This window comes from Polypterus senegalus, chromosome 6 (assembly GCF_016835505.1).
Source record: "Polypterus senegalus isolate Bchr_013 chromosome 6, ASM1683550v1, whole genome shotgun sequence".
NCBI classification, from domain to species: domain Eukaryota; kingdom Metazoa; phylum Chordata; class Cladistia; order Polypteriformes; family Polypteridae; genus Polypterus; species Polypterus senegalus.
Window position 1 is genome coordinate 108,934,408 of NC_053159.1, and position 18,416 is coordinate 108,952,823.

The 18,416-nt window shown below is 36.5% G+C and overlaps 1 protein-coding gene across 4 annotated transcripts in view; it reads right to left on the bottom strand.

Annotated features, from left to right (window-relative positions):
- Positions 1-18,416, bottom strand: part of bcas3 (BCAS3 microtubule associated cell migration factor) — an 846,307-nt gene that overhangs the window by 399,517 nt on the left and 428,374 nt on the right. For 3 of the 4 annotated variants that reach the window (XM_039756733.1, XM_039756732.1, XM_039756736.1), the window contains exon 17: positions 15,498-15,542. The exons of the other annotated variant lie outside the window; for it this stretch is intronic. In XM_039756733.1, the coding sequence (XP_039612667.1) occupies positions 15,498-15,542 (45 nt within the window). The remainder of the gene's footprint in view (positions 1-15,497; positions 15,543-18,416) is intronic. 4 annotated transcript variants of the gene reach the window in all.

Below are 18,416 nucleotides of genomic sequence, written 5' to 3' on the forward strand. Positions count from 1 at the left end.
GTTGTTGAGAAGCCACTGTAGTTGCTGGGGTTGAGTCACATAGGTCACGACCCTGTCAGTATGGTCATGGTGGGGTTTAAAGGTCATCGGAAGGATTACTTTCTATCTGAATTTGCAGATTCAAAAACATCCCCATTTATGCTTTCTGAAATAGAAGCAACAGAAATTGCTCCTAACCCACCTCCAAACACAGCTGAAAAGAGCATTTTGGAGACCATTAAAAGTATAATGAACAATATACTGAAAATGTTACATAAATAAGGGGCTTTTTTTTCTTCAATTACCGTAACTGTTTTCATGCTAACTGTTCTATTTTTCCTGTACATGTCACAATGCTCTGCACCTGAACTCAGTGAAAAGCACCATACAAAAATGAATTGAACTGAATAACAAGAAAAATATGGAATATGGTTTATGCTGTATTAACATTATCAAAATTCAGAATAAATATTCAGTTCTTTACTGGCAAGAAGCTATTTGCATGACAGTGTGAAACTACAGGAATGACTTTGGGGGAAAAACGAATGCAGGGAGCAGCAGTGCCAAAAACAGAAACAGAGGCACAATAGCAGAAAGATGAAAACTCTACTAAGATGCTAGTGGGCTAGCAGCCTGGCATGTACTAGAAGTGCAAAGATTCTGTGAGATACTATGGGGCAGATGATCCAGCAGGCAACAGGTGTACCTGGATTAGGTTTTTCATGTTTATCAGTTTCCTTTGTACTTGAACATTCACAATTTATATCTCATGTGTAAAATAAAAACATTTTGAAATTTGTAGCTGTATAAGTAACATGTAAACAGGAAATGCAAATAAAAAGTGAAACGAGCACACTTAGCAATTTTTACCAGTAAGCTAAATTAAAAATGTACTAGCCAACGCCCGCCATAACATACGCCGGTGTAAGAATAGGAACGGAAAACGGTGAGAAAGGATTTCAGAAATCAAGAAGAAAGAAATACTTCTTGAAAGACGCAGTTCTGAATAGCTGTTTTGTTGGAGACGACAGATAATGAGTCGAAAAGATAGATCTAACCCTAGAAAAAGACACGTACAACAATAGTTTTGTTGCATGTATCTTGGACTTCCTGGAAATGTGGATGGTAATATGATCATTTTGCCTACACCTACGTTATTTTCAGCCTTTGCTTGCAGTGCGTCTGATAGTCCTTTGTATTGTTCCATGAGCAGATCTTGTTGATGTAATAAGAGATAGTTGAGACGCGCACCCTTTTTTTAACATACACATCTACAACATACTGTTGGAATAGTTTGCCGCTGGAGTTCAAAATACTAAATGTATTCCTCATTGATAATACGTATGTGTAAAATTGGCATTGAGTAAGCCTGATTCAGTTCATGGTTCTTTTATCGGGAACATGTTGTAAATCTTTGTGCCAGCCAATGTCACCATAAGGGAATAAAAGTGGGTAAACCATAGGATCACAATTCATATTGAGTGTGGAAATCTGTTTCCAGGAGTTGCCTCTAGGAGAGATGCAAATGTCCCTTTCGGCAGGAGGTTCGCCATCTTCTCCAATGAAAATCGCTGCAGCATCGGTTTGACATGTCGGGGCATTGTATCGTCGTAAATCCTGCCATTTGTACAGATGCTGTTGGATTGGACTGAGCGATTTCATGCATGTGTTTGTATGATTTAGCGAAGGGGTTGATGGTTCTGAGAATGGAATCTAGCTGCAGAAGTAAATTTTTTCTGCATTCAGAGTTTTCTTTATTTTGTAAGCATACTTCAGTAGCTTGCGCTGTGTCAAAAACATACAACTGTCCATATCCTGGAGAGGTAGAAGTGTTAGCGTATAGTGGAGAGATTTGGTGATAAATTTGCCCGTGTATTTTACAACAGTATGGTCCGTGCCAGGATGTTGAGTTATCTGTGCACCAATGGAAGCAAACGCTAGAGAAGAGTTGTATTCTCGAATGTGTTCATGATATTCTTTACCTTCTGATGTTTGCTGTGTAAGAAGTTGTTGTAAAGACACAGGTGGCTGGTAAAGCTACTTTACCGTTGTGGCAGCATCTCAAGTACTTGTTGGATGTATTACACTCAGCATGCCAGTATAGTGCATGACAGTGTTTGCACTGCTGGTTTGCAGTCATAATATTGTACTCTTGGACGGGAATACAGGAATGAGGTGAAGAAGTACCTGTGGTAACGGGAAGAGGATTGTGTGTATGTCTGCTGAAACTGCGTTGATGGACTGCGTGTCGGCTGCGTGTGGGCGGGACCGGTTTTGAAAGGAAGCCGTAGGCAGCATGGGGAAGGGTTTGGAAGAGGATGAATAGGAATCGAGAAATGCCGTGTCGGCTGCGTGTGGGCGGGACCAGTTTTGAAGTGGAAGCAGGACGAACAAGAAAAGAAATATATATATAAGAGATGTGGAAATTAGAAATATTGCAGCATAACGGTATGAAGATGAGTAGTAGAGGTTATACTTCGCTATAACATGAGCGAATTTATAAATACTGATAAGAGCTTCACATTTCAAAGTCAAACTTGGTGTGCAGTGCAGACTGTTGAAGAAGGAGTTACAAAAATGTTAATGGGACCAACTATTCATTCCTGAAAATCCCTTCATAAAATGAACTTTCATAACCTACTGTATTTATAATTAATTTAAATAGAAAACAATTTTAAGTTTTCCCTGGCCCCAAAAGTGACCCCTATTTTTGTTCAAATAATCCCAAACTACATGTATGCATGCAAATTGCCAGAGTTAGTTTAATAGCAACATTACTCTTAAAAACAAACCCTATCAAGAGATTCATTAAATAAAGTTTAACAAACTCTTTACCTAGACTTTATCACTTCTAGTTTCACATTAAAAGGGATGGCCTTTAGGGTTTATCTTTATCTCGTGCAGTGCACTTCTGTCGTATCACCTATGTCCATATATTTGATCTCTTTTCTCTTTTTCCTTTTCATCAATAATCGCATTGAAGTTTGATCCTGTGTTTGGAATTACATCGTGACAACACAATGTATAACTACCTAAGCGTGAATATCGTTTCTTTCTCTCTACAAGAAATGTGTCTGACAATGTCTTGCAGGACATGAAAGTGTCCCTCTGACAAAATCATGTCTTGTCTCCTTCCAAGATTTTTTTTTTTTTATAATAGAGAGATATGTAAATCCTTGTGAGGCAATTTGTGAGAACAAAAATGTTATAAATGTATTGCATCTGTTGACCGTTTTCATGCATTAGTAGATTCATAACGTCTGATGTGGTAAATACATAAAGCATCTTGATATACTGCAAAATACGAATTTGTGCAGATACATTGATCATGCATACAGCTTGCTATTTGTTTTTCACAGTTTACTCAGGGTTTTTTCTCCTTGTAAAAGTTTATTCTTTACTTTCTTAACTCTTTTTGTCATCTTTCAAATGTTACTTTTTATATTGTTGTGTTTTTGATTTTTTGTCTCTGTTTTACTTGTGTTAATACAGTGTTGCTGTTAATTATTTTGCTATTTTGTATTATATTAATATTGTATGAAGCAGTTTTATATGTTTTCTGCCCTGTACCCTTTATGTAGAGCATGGAGGACTGCACCAAGCTGTTCAAATGGAGAAAGAAAGTGCACCTTGGCATTGTGCTTTATGATTCCTGCATTTGGTTTTGTTATTTTCACAATATTTGGACTTCCTGGCCTTTGATGCCTGTATTCTTTAAAGTTACTGTGTTTCTGATTTTCAGTAGTTTGGATTTGTTTGTATTTTGGTTTTGCCTTAACCAATTTTTTCTTTTACTCATGCCTTACTTTTTCCTTTCTTACTTGCTCCTTAAATAAATTATTTAAATACGAGGGGAAGTCAAGCTAAAGTTATAAAATTGTATTTATTAGCAAATGGATTGAACCTTAACAAAACTGATAATGTCATTTCTCAATGTAGTCTCCACCCTTCTCAACACACTTGCGCCACCTGCCTGGAAGTGCCTGGATTGCAGCAGCATAAAAGGTTTTGTCTTGTCCTCACAACCACTTGTGCAACTGAGTTACTGTCGAACATTACATGCCGAGGGGTACTACTGTACAGTCTCTAGTTCAAGTTACTGTGACTTGCTGGAGACCAATGTGAAGCCTGCTATTTCATCCAAGCAGCGGGGACTGCTGTCTCAAGGAGTCCTTTTGCTGCAAGACAATGCCAGCCCATAAACTGCTAAGAACCAAGGCTTATTTGGAGAAACTGAAGTTTGAGGTATTGCCAAATCCTCCCTATTTGCCAGAATTGGCACCGCGTGATTTCCATCTTTTTGGGCTGCTAAAAAAACATCTGGGTGGTCGTTGATTAAAGGTAAATGACGACCTGAAGAAAGCGGTGCACAAGTGGTGGTTAATCTTAAAATTTAAGACACGGTTGCTATAATGTTACCCATTGTTGGAATATAAACAGTTGAACTAACAACATACATAGTTACTTCATTCTGATTTAAACCAAGTGAAGAACAAAGTAATTATTTACCTTTTGCTTCTGATTACAAAAAGACCTTTTATCTTGTATGATACAAATGAGTAATTAGCAATTTGGGGTTGCTGTTCTGTAATCTGACTTTTTATTTACACCTGATAACATACTGTAAAAACACCTTAAGAAAACTAGGTGTTCACAACATGGAAATGTCAAGTTTAAAATCAAGAGATGAAAAAGCCAAAGGTACTGGCAAAAATTTGAAAAATACAGCCTAGGTCAGGAAACCGTGAAATCAAGAATGCCTGCATCTAGTTAAAATGAAAGATAAAAAAGGTTAAAAACACTGCCAACATGTCTATAACAAAGTCCCAAGAATAGAATAGCCCTAAACGGTTTCTTTAAATAACAAAAGTGCAGTGAAAAAGTGTACAGCCACCTCATCTGACTCGATGCGGAGGAGTAGCGGCTCTACTCTGAGCCCCTCCCGGATGACTGAACTTCTCACCCTATCTTTAAGGGAAAGCCCAGACACCCTGCGGAGGAAACTCATTTCAGCCGCTTGTACAGTAATCCCTCGCTATATCGCGCTTTGACTTTCGCGGTTTCACTCTATCGCGGATTTTAAATGTAAGCACATCTAAATATATATCACAGATTTTTCGCTGGTTCGCGGATTTCTGCAGACAGTGGGTCTTTTAATTTATGCTACACGCTTCCTCAGTTTGTTTGCCCTGTTGATTTCATACAAGGGACGCTATTGGCGGATGGCTTAGAAGCTACCCAATCAGAGCATGTATTACATATTAACTAAAACTCCTCAATGCTATAAGATATGCATCCCTCGCGGAGCTTGACTGTTTGCTTGTCTCTGCCTCTCTCTCACCCTCTTTGACATTCTCTGCGCCTGACGGAGGGGCTGTTCGTTTAAAAGATACTGACGCTCCTCTAAAAAAATGCCGCTTTATTGCGGTGCGCGGCATATTTAAAAGCACAGGTATTGATTTTTTGATTGTTGCTTTAATCTCGCTCTCTCTCATGGAGGACAGTTTAAACTTTTGACTAAAGGGTGTTATTTCATGTCTAGAGGGCTCTAATAATGTTAACAGTGTGGGAGAGTTTATAAGGGCTTAAAATATATAAAAATAACTACACAAACATATGGTTTCTACTTCGCGGATTTTCGTCTATTGCGGGGGGTTCTGGAACGCAACCCCTGCGATCGAGGAGGGATTACTGTATTCGCAATCTCGTTTTTTCGGTCACTACGGACACAACACGGATACAGACATCAAAATGTTCCGAGTTCCAGTAAACGTACCATAGCAACTAGTGATTGCATATAGAGGAGCAAATAATATGTAAATAATTCTTACTAATTATAGAACTTTATAAAGAAATTAGAAGGAAATAATAATCTTTGAGTTAAGAGGAGCCTAGGAAGCCTTACGTTTAACATGAGAAAAATTTCTTGAAGGATCATTATAACCAAAAGTCTTTCCACAACCATTCCAAAGCTAGGATGTCAGAAGCTGCACACCAACATCTTAAATACTTGGAGAATGATCATTTAATATGTCACATGATTTCTGCATCACATGACTGACAAAAGTTATAGTAACTATAAACAAAGTAGCAGCCATGCAAGAAGAGTCATAAAATGGTAATAATCCATAAAACACAAAATAGCATTGCCAAAATAAACACATAACAATAATTTCAAACATGAGACTAATTCAGGTAAAATTAATCTTGGAAAGTAAGAAAAGAGAATCATAATAAAATTAATCTGTTTTTTCCTTTTGACCCAGTAGCTTGTCCTGATCTTGCTCTTTGTGTTTTTTTTAAATAAGTCTCTGTTTCTTTCTTTAAAGAAAATCTGTTTGACTACTATCTATAATATTCATTATAAATATAAAAAACAGCTAATCTTAATGACAGTCAATGGGGAGGTAAATTTGGCTGAGCCAGTTTATTTCTTGTCCTGAAGAATGCTAGTCTGTAGCAAAAATGTAACAGCTTTTTGCAAAAATGGATATATATGTTCTTTTAGTGTAATATGTAATTATAAAAATATTTTACTTAATGGGAAAAATTCTAAATGTATATCAAAATTCAAATTAAATGAAACATTCTGCTTATTCTATCACTAGCGAGATATGCACTGTGAGTGCTAATTTGCAGTAGTTTTTATTTATTTTCTGTTTATACTCTTACTGTTCAACCTTCTTAAAATCATAACTCCATCAAAATACAATAGAAACTCAGACAAAAAAGAGGTCACATTATCTTCGATCATTTGTCTTCATAATGCTTTCATTAATGGAGTGCATACATGGAATCCCACCGAGGAGGACCTATCATACTGCATTTAATTAGAGACAATTCCAGTGTGTTTCAGTGGTTGGCTGCTATATAAATACCAACACCACTAATCACATGCAAAACACTTGCAATTCAAAAATATCACTGGTAATCAATTTAAGAACATAACTGAACTCCATGTAAAATATAACAGTGCAACTAACTGTTCATGAAATATATTTCAAAACGCTGATGGAGCTGGAACAAGCCTTTGTGAATGTATCTGAACTACAAGCTAGCCAAGGAATTTCTTCTACAGATTTTCAACAATTAATATAAACTGTGTCAATAGATTTTCATAAATAAGACTATGACAAATGGACAAAAGCAGATTAAAGCAAACTTGAATTCAAAGTGAAGCAAAATGTTACTCTTAACTTTGCACAAATACTTCACTCACTCTGCTCTACTTATTTTTTTTGTTAGCTTTAATAATATTTACTGAATGTGGTTTATGTATACATTACTGTTTTAATCACTGCTCTATCAATGACACTGCAAGCCTAATATTAAAAATGACCACATATTCTAAAATTGAATATTTAAACATTGAAACTCCAAATAAAATTGGAAAAAATCTTGCATGTCTAATAAAATAGACTTATTTTAATTCTTATACCTATTCTTCTGTTATCCATTCTTCATTTGTTCAGTTTGGTAGTACACACAGAGATCTTCCTGTGTGTGATGTTCATCTCTTAAAACCATTAATATAACTGTAAAAGTATGCACAACAAAGAACTATCTGCTTCATTTATATTTCAAACATACGGGAGAATCAAGCCTTTAAAGGCATAGATTTGAAAACATTGAAAGAGAATGTGTTGTACATACCATTTTTTATTAAGTTATTCGCCAGCACCAACTCATGTTCTTTAAACAGAAAACAGAAAGAGTGTATGATATACTGTAGTGTTAATGTTTCCTTTGATTTCCTGAGTGTTATACTGTACATAATATGGTATATTCAATTATTTTAATCTACCTACTGATACAATATACACTGCTTGGCCAAAAAAAATGTCGCCACCTGGATTTAACTAGGCAAATAGGTACGAGCCTCCTATTGGATAATTACTGCATGGGCAATTATCTTTCAGCTGGTAACACGTTATTTAACCCCAACTGGTGCAATGAGCTGCTTCTCATTTCTTTAACAACCATGTCAAAAGACACATCTCGTGGTCATGGAAAAGATGTTAGTCTGTTTGAGAAGGGTCAAATCATTGGCATGCATCAAGCAAAGAAAACATCTAAGGAGACTGCAGAAACTACTAAAATTGGGTTAAGAACTGTCCAACGCATTATTAAAAACGGGAAGCATATTGGGGACCCATCGTCTTCGAGGATGAAATGTGGCCGGAAAAAAATCCTGAATGATTGTGATCGGCGATCGCTTAAACGTTTGGTGAAATCAAATCGAAGAAAAACAGTAGAACTCAGGTCTATGTTTAATAGTGAAAGTAAGAGCATTTCCACACGCACAATGCGAAGGGAACTCAAGGGATTGGGACTGAACAGCTGTGTACCCGTAAGAAAACCACTAATCAGTGAGGCAAACTGGAAAAAAAGGCTGCAATTTGCTAGGGAGCATAAAGATTGGACTCTGGGGCAATGGAAGAAGGTCATGTGGTCTGATGAGTCCAGATTTACCCTGTTCCAGAGTGATGGGCGCATCAGGGTAAGAAGAGAGGCAGATGAAGTGATGCACCCATCATGCCTAGTGCCAACTCTACAAGCCTGTGGGGGCAGTGCTATGATCTGGGGTTGCTGCAGTTGGTCAGGTCTAGGTTCAGCAACAGTATGTGCTTCAAGAATGAGGTCAGCTGATTACCTGAATATACTGAATGACCAGGTTATTCCATCAATGGATTTTTTCTTGCCTGATGGCACGGGCATATTCCAAGATGACAATGCCAGGATTCATCAGGCTCAAATTGTGAAAGAGTGGTTCAAGGAGCATGAGACATCATTTTCACACATGGATTGGCCACCACCGAGTCCAGACCATAACCCCATTGAGAATGTTTGGGATGTGCTGGAGAAGCCTTTACGCAGAGGTCAGACTCTACCATCATCAATGCAAGATCTTGGTGAAAAATTAATGCAACACTGGATGGAACTAAATCTTGTGACATTGCAGAAGCTTATCGAAACAACGCCACAGTGAATGCATGCCGTAATCAAAGCTAAAGGTGGTCCAACGAAATATTAGAGTGTGTGACCTTTTTTTTTGTTGGTGGCCATTTTTTTTTTGGCCAGGCAGTGTATATGATATATACAGTCAAAGTAAAAAGTATGTGAACCCCTAGTAATTATCTATATTTTTGTCTAATTCCCATATAAAACATGGTTGTATCTTCGTGTCAGTCACAATAATAAACAAGCACAGTTTCCTATAACTAAAGATACACAGATTTTCAGAGAATTTTTGACCATATTAAATAAATCGTTCTAACTGTGAAACTGAAGGTTGGAAAAAGCAAGTGAACCCTGAGCTAATGACTTTTTAAAAAGCTCATTGCAGTCCGAATTTAGACACCTGGAGTTCATTTAATGAAACAAGTTCAGAGGTGTGGCCCAGAATTACTTTGATTGATAAAAAAACACTATAAAGTTTGAGTTTGCGCTTTTGACAGGAAGCATATCCAGATGGGAATCATGCCTCGAACAAAAGAGCTGTGTGAAGAGCTACAATCGAGAATTCTTAATCTACATTAGGCTGGAAAGGATTACAAAGTCATCTCAAAGATTTTAGATATTTATCAGTCTACTGTTAGGCAAGTTGTCTATAAATGGAGACAATTTTATATTGTAGCTACTCTGCCAAGAAGTGAGTGCCTGCCAAGATGACCCCAAAAGCACAACGCAAAGTCAACAATGAGGTAAAGAAGAACCCTAGAGTGACAGCAAAGGACATGAAGAAGTCATTAGAACATCTCTGTTCATGAGTCAACTGTATACAAAACATTGAACAAGAAAGAAGTCCATGGCAGAACACCAAGAAGGAAGCCTCTGTTAATCAAAAAAGAACATTGCTGAACACTTGAAGTTTGCAAAAAAAGCACTTGGAAACTCCACAACAGTAATGTTTTGTGGAGTGATAAGAACAAAATTGAACTATTTGGGAGGAACAAGCAGAACTTCATTTGGTGTAAAAAGGGCACTGCATATCAACATCAAAACATCATCCCTACAGTAAAGTATGGTGAAGGGAACATCATGATTTGGGCCTGCTTTGCCTCATCAGGGCCTGGACAGCTTGCCATCATTGAGGGGAAAATGAATTCACAAGTTTATCGAGAAATTCTCCATTGAATGCGTTTGTAAAATAAAGACATGAAAGAGTAGAATTTTTTTGTGTCATTGGCTTAAGCTCATTGTGTATAGCTGAAGAACATATCACTTTTTATGACCAATTCATGCAGTAAACCAGATAATACCAAAGGGTTCACATACTTTTTACTTTGACTGTTGTGATAAATAATCGTTTCAGACAACGTTAAAGAGTTGGGGAATTGCCCCATGTATTGCTGTGATGCAATAAAGCTGGTCAAAAAAGGTAAAAAACATCAAACTTTCGACAATATGGTACATGTAATGGTGGCTTTTATACAAAATGGCTACAGGAGATGATTAAAGCAGAAATGGCGTCATCATTGGAGGACCGGAAATGACATCATCATCAGAAGCCAGAAGTGACGTCATCATTGGAGGACCGGAAGTGACGCCGTCATCAAGAGCCGGAGATGACATCATCACTGGAAGACCGAAAAGTGATGTCATCATCAGAAGCCGGAAGTGACATCACCATCAGATGTCGGAAGTGCTGTTATGGATGAAGAAGTGGTTGGTGTGTTGTTACCAGAATTATTGTTTATTGTAGGTAAGTTTGTCTTACTTATCTTCTTTAAGTCTACAAGGTCAGAGAGAGAGGCATCAGTAGCATAATACAACCCCCCATCTGTTAATAAATCGCTCACCTTAGGACTTGTTGACTGCCTCCGAAGTGCACGTGTGTGACACTGTATCAAATACAGTATTATTTCGGGTCTCTTTTGTGTCCTTTGAGAAGTTAAGAATTTGTAAAGTTGTATCTGCAATTAACTTAATTGAATATTTTTTTGACCTCAGATCTTCAAATACTTTATTTTTGAGATCAACATATTTCTGTGAGTTCTGGAAAATACTTTAGAATTCAAAGGGCTGGATATTAGTGTATAATCGGAAGAGAAAAAAGCATTATTTTAAATAAACATTTAATATTGTAATTATTGTAATAACTTTACAATGCTTTACCACAGTATCACTTTTCCTGAATAAAGTTGTCAGAATTTTTTTACATGTATAATTTTTTTCTTATGGATTATTTTTATAAGTCACATTTATTTATATGGGTATATTGTACAAAGATTCTTAAGAGGTACAGCCCATGGATAAAACTCTTTGCAACTTTACTATACTGTATACAGCTTTCAAGTTTTCTGACTTTAAAATGTATTTATTTATTTTTTTCAATTGAAACACATTGTGGTTTTGTATTTGCAGAAAGGACTGATTCAGCACATGCCTGCCAGACAACCACAATTTAATATTAAGCCCTGTGCACACGACATTTAAATACAAAGTCATCCTAAAGAATTCCATAACTCAGTACTGGTAACCAAATTGGCTGCTGGTTTTCATTAAAAAAATTAAATTAGTTTCTGTCGTATATGAATGGTTCTGTATACTGCCAATATGAATGGACAGAAAAAAAAAACAGTACACGTTGTAAATAAGTTTTGGAAAACTGGGTTGCATAAAGTACAGTTTAGGTCCAAAAATCTACTTCATTAAATATGGCTAAACAGATTAGGTGAGAGCTTTAATATTTCTTTTGTACTTCTTGTGGCATGGACAGATTGTAAATGTTTAATATACAGGGAACTTATTCTTGTTGGGGCAGGGGTGCAGAGTCAGGGTAATTCAGCAATCTCAGAATATTGAAATGTTTTTGGTCCCTGATACTGGGTGTTCTAAGTTATAAATCATATAACACAAACAGGTAAGATAAAAGAGACCCCAAATAGGCTAGTAATAATTAGCTGTGAATTACAGAAAGTGAGGACGTCAGCTAACATGCAGAACAGCAGTAAAACGAAATGGTCCATTAAACAGACTAAGGGAATAAAATATTTTCTATTTATGCAAAGAAGACATAGTAAGACCTAAGCCATATTTTCAGATTTCTACAAGGCAACTACATACTAAATCCACCACCCTTTAACTAGCAACTTAATCAGTACAGATATATTGTTATACTTAAAATGGGAATAGACAAGATACTAGGTCAACCTAGCTATTAGCTAACAAGTCTAGCTGGATGGGCTCAGTGGTCAAGTAGAAAAGACACTAAAGCAACATACTGTATGTAATATTTTTGTGTAAATACACACACATATACATATACAGACATAGTACTGAAACAAGCACACATTTTAAAAATCTGCTTATAAGATAAAGGCACCGCAAGCCATTATAGAAGTATAAAGATACAAACAGAAAGCTGTGTTGTTGTTGTTGTGTTTGGTCTGGTTCACTAAGCCTGTTAAATCTGAACATTACAGAATGAAGTGTACAGTGTGACAATTGAATGAATACAAGTTCATTAATTTAATAATATGTTTTTCCGCCAATCTGGTAAAACATCAAATGTACAGAAGCAATTTTTAAACAACATTATACAGTGAAAAGGTTTCCCAAAAAATGTTTTTCATTACTTGCTAATAAAATTATCTTTCTATGATTCAAAATAACAGCATTGCTGTTAACACTGATAATTTCAAGTCCTTTCACAAGAAGGGACCTGCCACATTATAAATAAAATTGCTATTTAGGTAAGAGAAAGAAGTTGTGTTTGGGGGCAACATATGGAAAAGGAAAGAAATAATGAATCAAAAAGTACAGTAACTGATTTGATATATGGTGAACAATAACATTCTCTTTTTCTCAGAGACTCAAGCCTCTTCCACACTACAAATGATTTTTCAACTTTTCAGCCCAGATATTAATTCTGGACAAGTGTTTCATTTCACACAACATATTGAAGGACATCTGATATTGTCATTAAAGTGAAAGATACTTATTACACAGGAACTAAGAGAATATGCATAGGCCACATGTCAAAAATAAAACGGCATGGAATTATTGAAGTGCACACTCACAGATTATTGCCAAGACAAATAAAATAAAATACAATATAATAAAATCAGCTATAAAAGGGAGTGAAAGATTTGCAATGTTAGTCTTTTTGGGGCTACATAAAAGGACATGGTGTGAGAACTCATGCATGATGTGCATCATAAATAAACTTAAAGAATATTACGATTTTAGAATACTATGAAATTAATACACATTACTTGTCTTCATTATACAGCTGTGCTTGAAAGTTTGTGAACCCTTTAGAATTTTCTATATTTCTGCATAAATATGACCTAAAACATCATCAGATTTTCACTCAAGTCCTAAAAGCAGATAAAGAGAAACCAGTTAAACAAATGAGACAAAAATATTATACTTGGTCATTTATTTATTAAGGAAAATGATCGAATATTACATATTTGTGAGTGGCAAAAGTATGTAAACCTTTGCAATCTGTATCTGGTGTGACCCCCCCTTTGCAGCAAAAACTGTAACTAAACATTTCCGGTAACTTTTGATCATTCCTGCACACCGGCTTGGAGGAATTTTAGCCCATTCCTCCATACAGAACAGCTTCAACTCTGTGATGTTGGTGGGTTTCCTCACATTAACTGCTCACTTCAGGTCCTTCCACAACATTTTGATTGGATTAAGGTCAGGACGTTGACTTGGCCATTCCAAAACATTAACTTTATTCTTCTTTAACCATTCTTTGGTAGAACGACATGTGTGCTTAGGGTCGTTGTCTTGCTTCATGACCCACTTTCTCTTGAGATTCAGTTCATAGACAGATGTCCTGACATTTTCCTTTAGAATTCTCTGATATAATTCAGAATTCATTGTTCCATCAATGAAGGCAAGCTGTCCTGACCCAGATGCAGCAAAACAGGCCCAAACCGTGATACTACCACCACCATGTTTCACAGATGAGATAAGGTTCTTATGATGGAATGTAGTGTTTTCCTTTCTCCAAACATAACGCTTCACATTTAAACCAAAAAGTTCTATTTTGGTCTCATCCGTCCACAAAACATTCTTCCAATAGCCTTCTGGTTTGTCCACGTGATCTTTAGCAAACTGCAGACAATCAGCAATGTTTTTTTTGGAGAGCAGTGGCTTTCTTCTTGCAATCCTGCCATGCACGCCATTGTTGTTCAGCGTTCTCCTGATGGTGGACTCATGAACATGAACATTAGCCAATGTGAGAGAGGACTTCAGTTGCTTAGAAGTTACCCTGGGGTCCTTTGTGACCTCGCCGAGTATTACACGCCTTGCTCTTGGAGTGATCTTTGTTGGTCGACCACTCCTGGGGAGGGTAACAATGGTCTTTAATTTGCTTCTTTTTTACACAATCTGTCTGACTGTGAAATGGTGGAGTCCAAAGTCTTTAGGGATGGTTTTGTAACCTTTTCCAGCCTGATGAGCATCAACAACTCTTTTTCTAAGGTCCTCAGAAATCTCCTTTGTTCGTGCCATGATATACTTCCACCAATTTGTGTTGTGAAGAGCAGATCCCTGTTCTTTAAATAACACAGGGTACCCACTCACACCTGATTGTCATCCCATTGATTGAAAACACCTGACTCTAATTTCACCTTCAAACTAACTAATCCTAGAGGTTCACATACTTTTGACACTCACAAATTTGTAATATTTGATCATTCTCCTCAATAAATAAATGACCAAGTATAATATTTTTGCCTCATTTGTTTAACTGGCTTCTCTTTATCTACTTTTAGGACTTGAGTGAAAATCTGATTACGTTTTAGGTCATATTTATGAAGAAATATAGAAAATTCTAAAGGGTCCACAAACTTTCAAGAACAACTGTATGTGATACTAATGTTTTTCATTTGATTAAGTGGAAAGGAAACTATGCAATTAAGTATAATCCAAAGCCAAGCTGCACATGTGTATATGTGAGCATGCATTTACCTAACTTGTGCCTCACAGGGAAGGATGGTTTAATACATGCAAGGATTTAGCCGTTTAAGGCTTGAAAGAGAATTTCCTGTATTATAGTCTACTGTTTGTTTAATATCAAGTAATTTGAAAATTTTATTTTACTTTATTTTGATCATTTTCTCTATTTTTGGTTACTTATGCAGCATACAGAATAGCTTTGATTAAAAATGCTATGTAATACCAAATGATGCCATTACAATTTAGGCTTTTGTTTTAAAATAACATTCTATATAACTTTTACTCTTTTTTACATTTTACTGATTTGTAATTTTGATTATTATATTAAAGAAGTACAAAAAAGCTCTAGTATTTAGAGATGCATGTCAAAATGCTAAGTTAGTACCAAACCTTCTTCTTCTCATTAGAAAGAATACATACAGATCACATATGTGCTATGGCATGAAGTGGACTGAAATTAGTAAAACACCCTATGTAATGATTATTATGGTGCCCAAATCTTATAAGCAGTAAGCAATGGATAAAAAAAGGAATGCAAAATGTTAGAAAAATTATTATAAGGCAAGGCATGCGGGAGAGAACTGAGAACTCACCATGGAGTTTTTATCGAAAAACATCCTGCCCCAAAGAGGTAGGGTCTTCATGAAAAGGGGAAAAAATACACAGAAATAGATGGAAAGCCATTATTATTAAGTAAAAACCTACATTCATATATGCCTAAAATTTGGAAAGAAGTACAATATGTGCATACAAAAAGCACTTACTTCAGTATTTGTTAAAAAATCTATCCTCCCATATTCTGTACCTATTTGTTCCAATACAGGGGCTCACAAAATTACAGCTTATTCAACCAGAATCAAAAACTAGCCATCAGTCTGTCATAATGCATACTCAACCACACTCCCATCGCTACTTTGCCAATTAAGATTTTCCAGTTTACCTAATAGACATGTCTTTGGGATGTGGGGGTAAAATACCCAAAGACATAGGGGAACATGCAAATCTCAAACAGACATTAACAGGCCAAGATTTAAACTCAATTTCCTAGTGCTGTAAAGTAGCAGTGACAACCCCTGAACCACCGTGACCCTACTTAGTAAAAAAAAATAAAGACAAAAGATATTTTTTTTAAATGTGAGAACAATAGTTATAGTTCACTGATCTATTGATACATATCCATACCTAAAAAAGAGCTTTGGATATTTATTGGTCAACAGTCCTGTCTTCCAATTCAAAAGCTCAGTTCCATGTGCATTTCATGTTTAAGATGTGCACTGATGTTTGGAAGGATCTGTTTAAAAATATTTTAGTAAACAATGCATTTTGCATGTTGTGAGCAAATGACTGTATAACTGACATTTGGTTTATATGACGTAAGAAATTTTGGTATTTTTTTTACCCCATGGATGTTTTTCATATTGTTTGGACACAACTGGCTTAAATTATATATAGAATAGAATAGAATAATTATATATATTAAATTATATATAATTATATAGATATATATTAAATTATATCATGCACACCACTTATACCCACGTCCACAGATTTCCCAGACCCAATCTCGTTTACGCACAAGATCTGATACTGTTTTCAAATAAAGAGGTGGTATAACAAAACAAGTCTGTTATACCATGGTTTATCTGAAAACAGCGTCAGATCTGGGGTATGTGGGGGGTTCTAACGTTTACAAGAACTATAAATTTACACCAGCTGTTACAGAACTGAATAAAATGTATGTTTTTATTGTATAATATTAACAATAAGTGCAGCTCACTACTCAAAACAGTAAATTTGGGAGGCAGCCAGTGTCAAACTAGTGACTTCTTGATTAGGAGTCCGCAGTTCTTATCGCTGCACCACCCAAGCAGTCATGCAATTGACTTACCCTAAGGCACCTTCTTTTTCTTTGGTTATATATGTATATAAATATATAAAAAAGTCAATATGTGTACGTATGTATGTTCCAGCATCACATCCAAACAGTTAGAGCGATTTTCATGAAACTTGGTACACATTTCTCATCGGTCAACTAAAAATACTGTAGGGTAAAATCAGCCCTAACCCACCCCCTTGTGGGTAGGGTGGGGGGTGATCTTGCAGTCTTGTATGCACGTTACCATCCAGTTGACACTTGGATCGACCACCAGAGGGCGAACTGGAGGTGACTGACAGCTTTCTTTATGTTTGGGCACCATTGCACCCTTGTTGCTTTTGAAATTAAATAGAGTTGGCCGGGTTGGCATCCCAACTATTTTTGGGACTCATTCTGTCTTTGTAACTCGTACAGCCATATATATATATATATATATATCTTATATATATAAACTTCTACGCGTGGGAGTGTGTGTGTCTGTCCGGCCCGGAAGTGAGAGGTAGAGTTGGGGTAAGGGTTCTAGCTCCGAGGATAAACAAGCGAGGCCAGCACACCAGCAAAAGGAAACCTCCGAAGAAAGACAGTCGCTTAACTGCTAATACACAAATGATACAAGCATGTCAGCAACACGAATCCTCCTAGGAGAGAGATGCCCAGAGTAGTTCTGACGATTTCAATACTTTCTAGGATAGTATATATATATATATATATATATATATATATATATATATATATATATATATATATATATATACATAAATCTATATATATAAAAGCCAAATACCATTGAGTTACTCATCACGAAATCTCCCGAACCATGAAGACATGGGACTTGAAATTTGGAATGTAGGTTACCCTTGGCCCATAGGTGCTAGCTAAGAAACAGTTTTAAAAATTTTGTGGTCCAACTGTGTTCTGTCTGTATGCCTGTCCGCTTTTCACAAGAGAATTACTCAACGGATTTAGAGCTGGTTGTTTTGTAGAATTTGCTTGAACTTTCCGGTTGATTTTGTGACTTCTCTCATGGCGCTAAGTATCAGAGTTCACTTACGGTATCGATGTATTTCTGAAAATCAAACAGAGTGGCTGTGGGCTGACAGCAGGGGAGGGCGGGGCATTCCTCATTCACTTGCCAGCTTCTGCTCGAGTTGGTCTATGTCTCACCATGTGTTGGAGTACACCTTGCTTCTGCTTAGCTAGCGATACCTGTTTGATCAGCAGACATTATTATCTACAGATTGTTAAAGAGTAACGTTTGATGTTTTTGAGAAAGAGATTAGAGCTATGTCTGATTTAGAGGGTAGCTGCTGATATCACGGGCATGTGCTTTTCTCCCCAAGTAGGGAACGCTTTCCCATCACAGCTGAACATGATCAGATATTGTGCCAACGTCTATTGATTTTTAAAACTTGTACTGTTTCATTAAGTCAATGTATGTGTGTGTATGTGTGGGTACGTATGTTCCAGCATCACTTCCGAATGGTTGGAGCAATTTTCATGACACTTGGTACACATGTTTCTCATCGGTCACCAAAAAATACTGTACGGTGAAATCAACCCTAACCCACCCCCTTGTGGGTAGGGTGGGGGTGATCTTGCAGTCTCGTATGCACGTTATTATCCAGTTGACACTCGG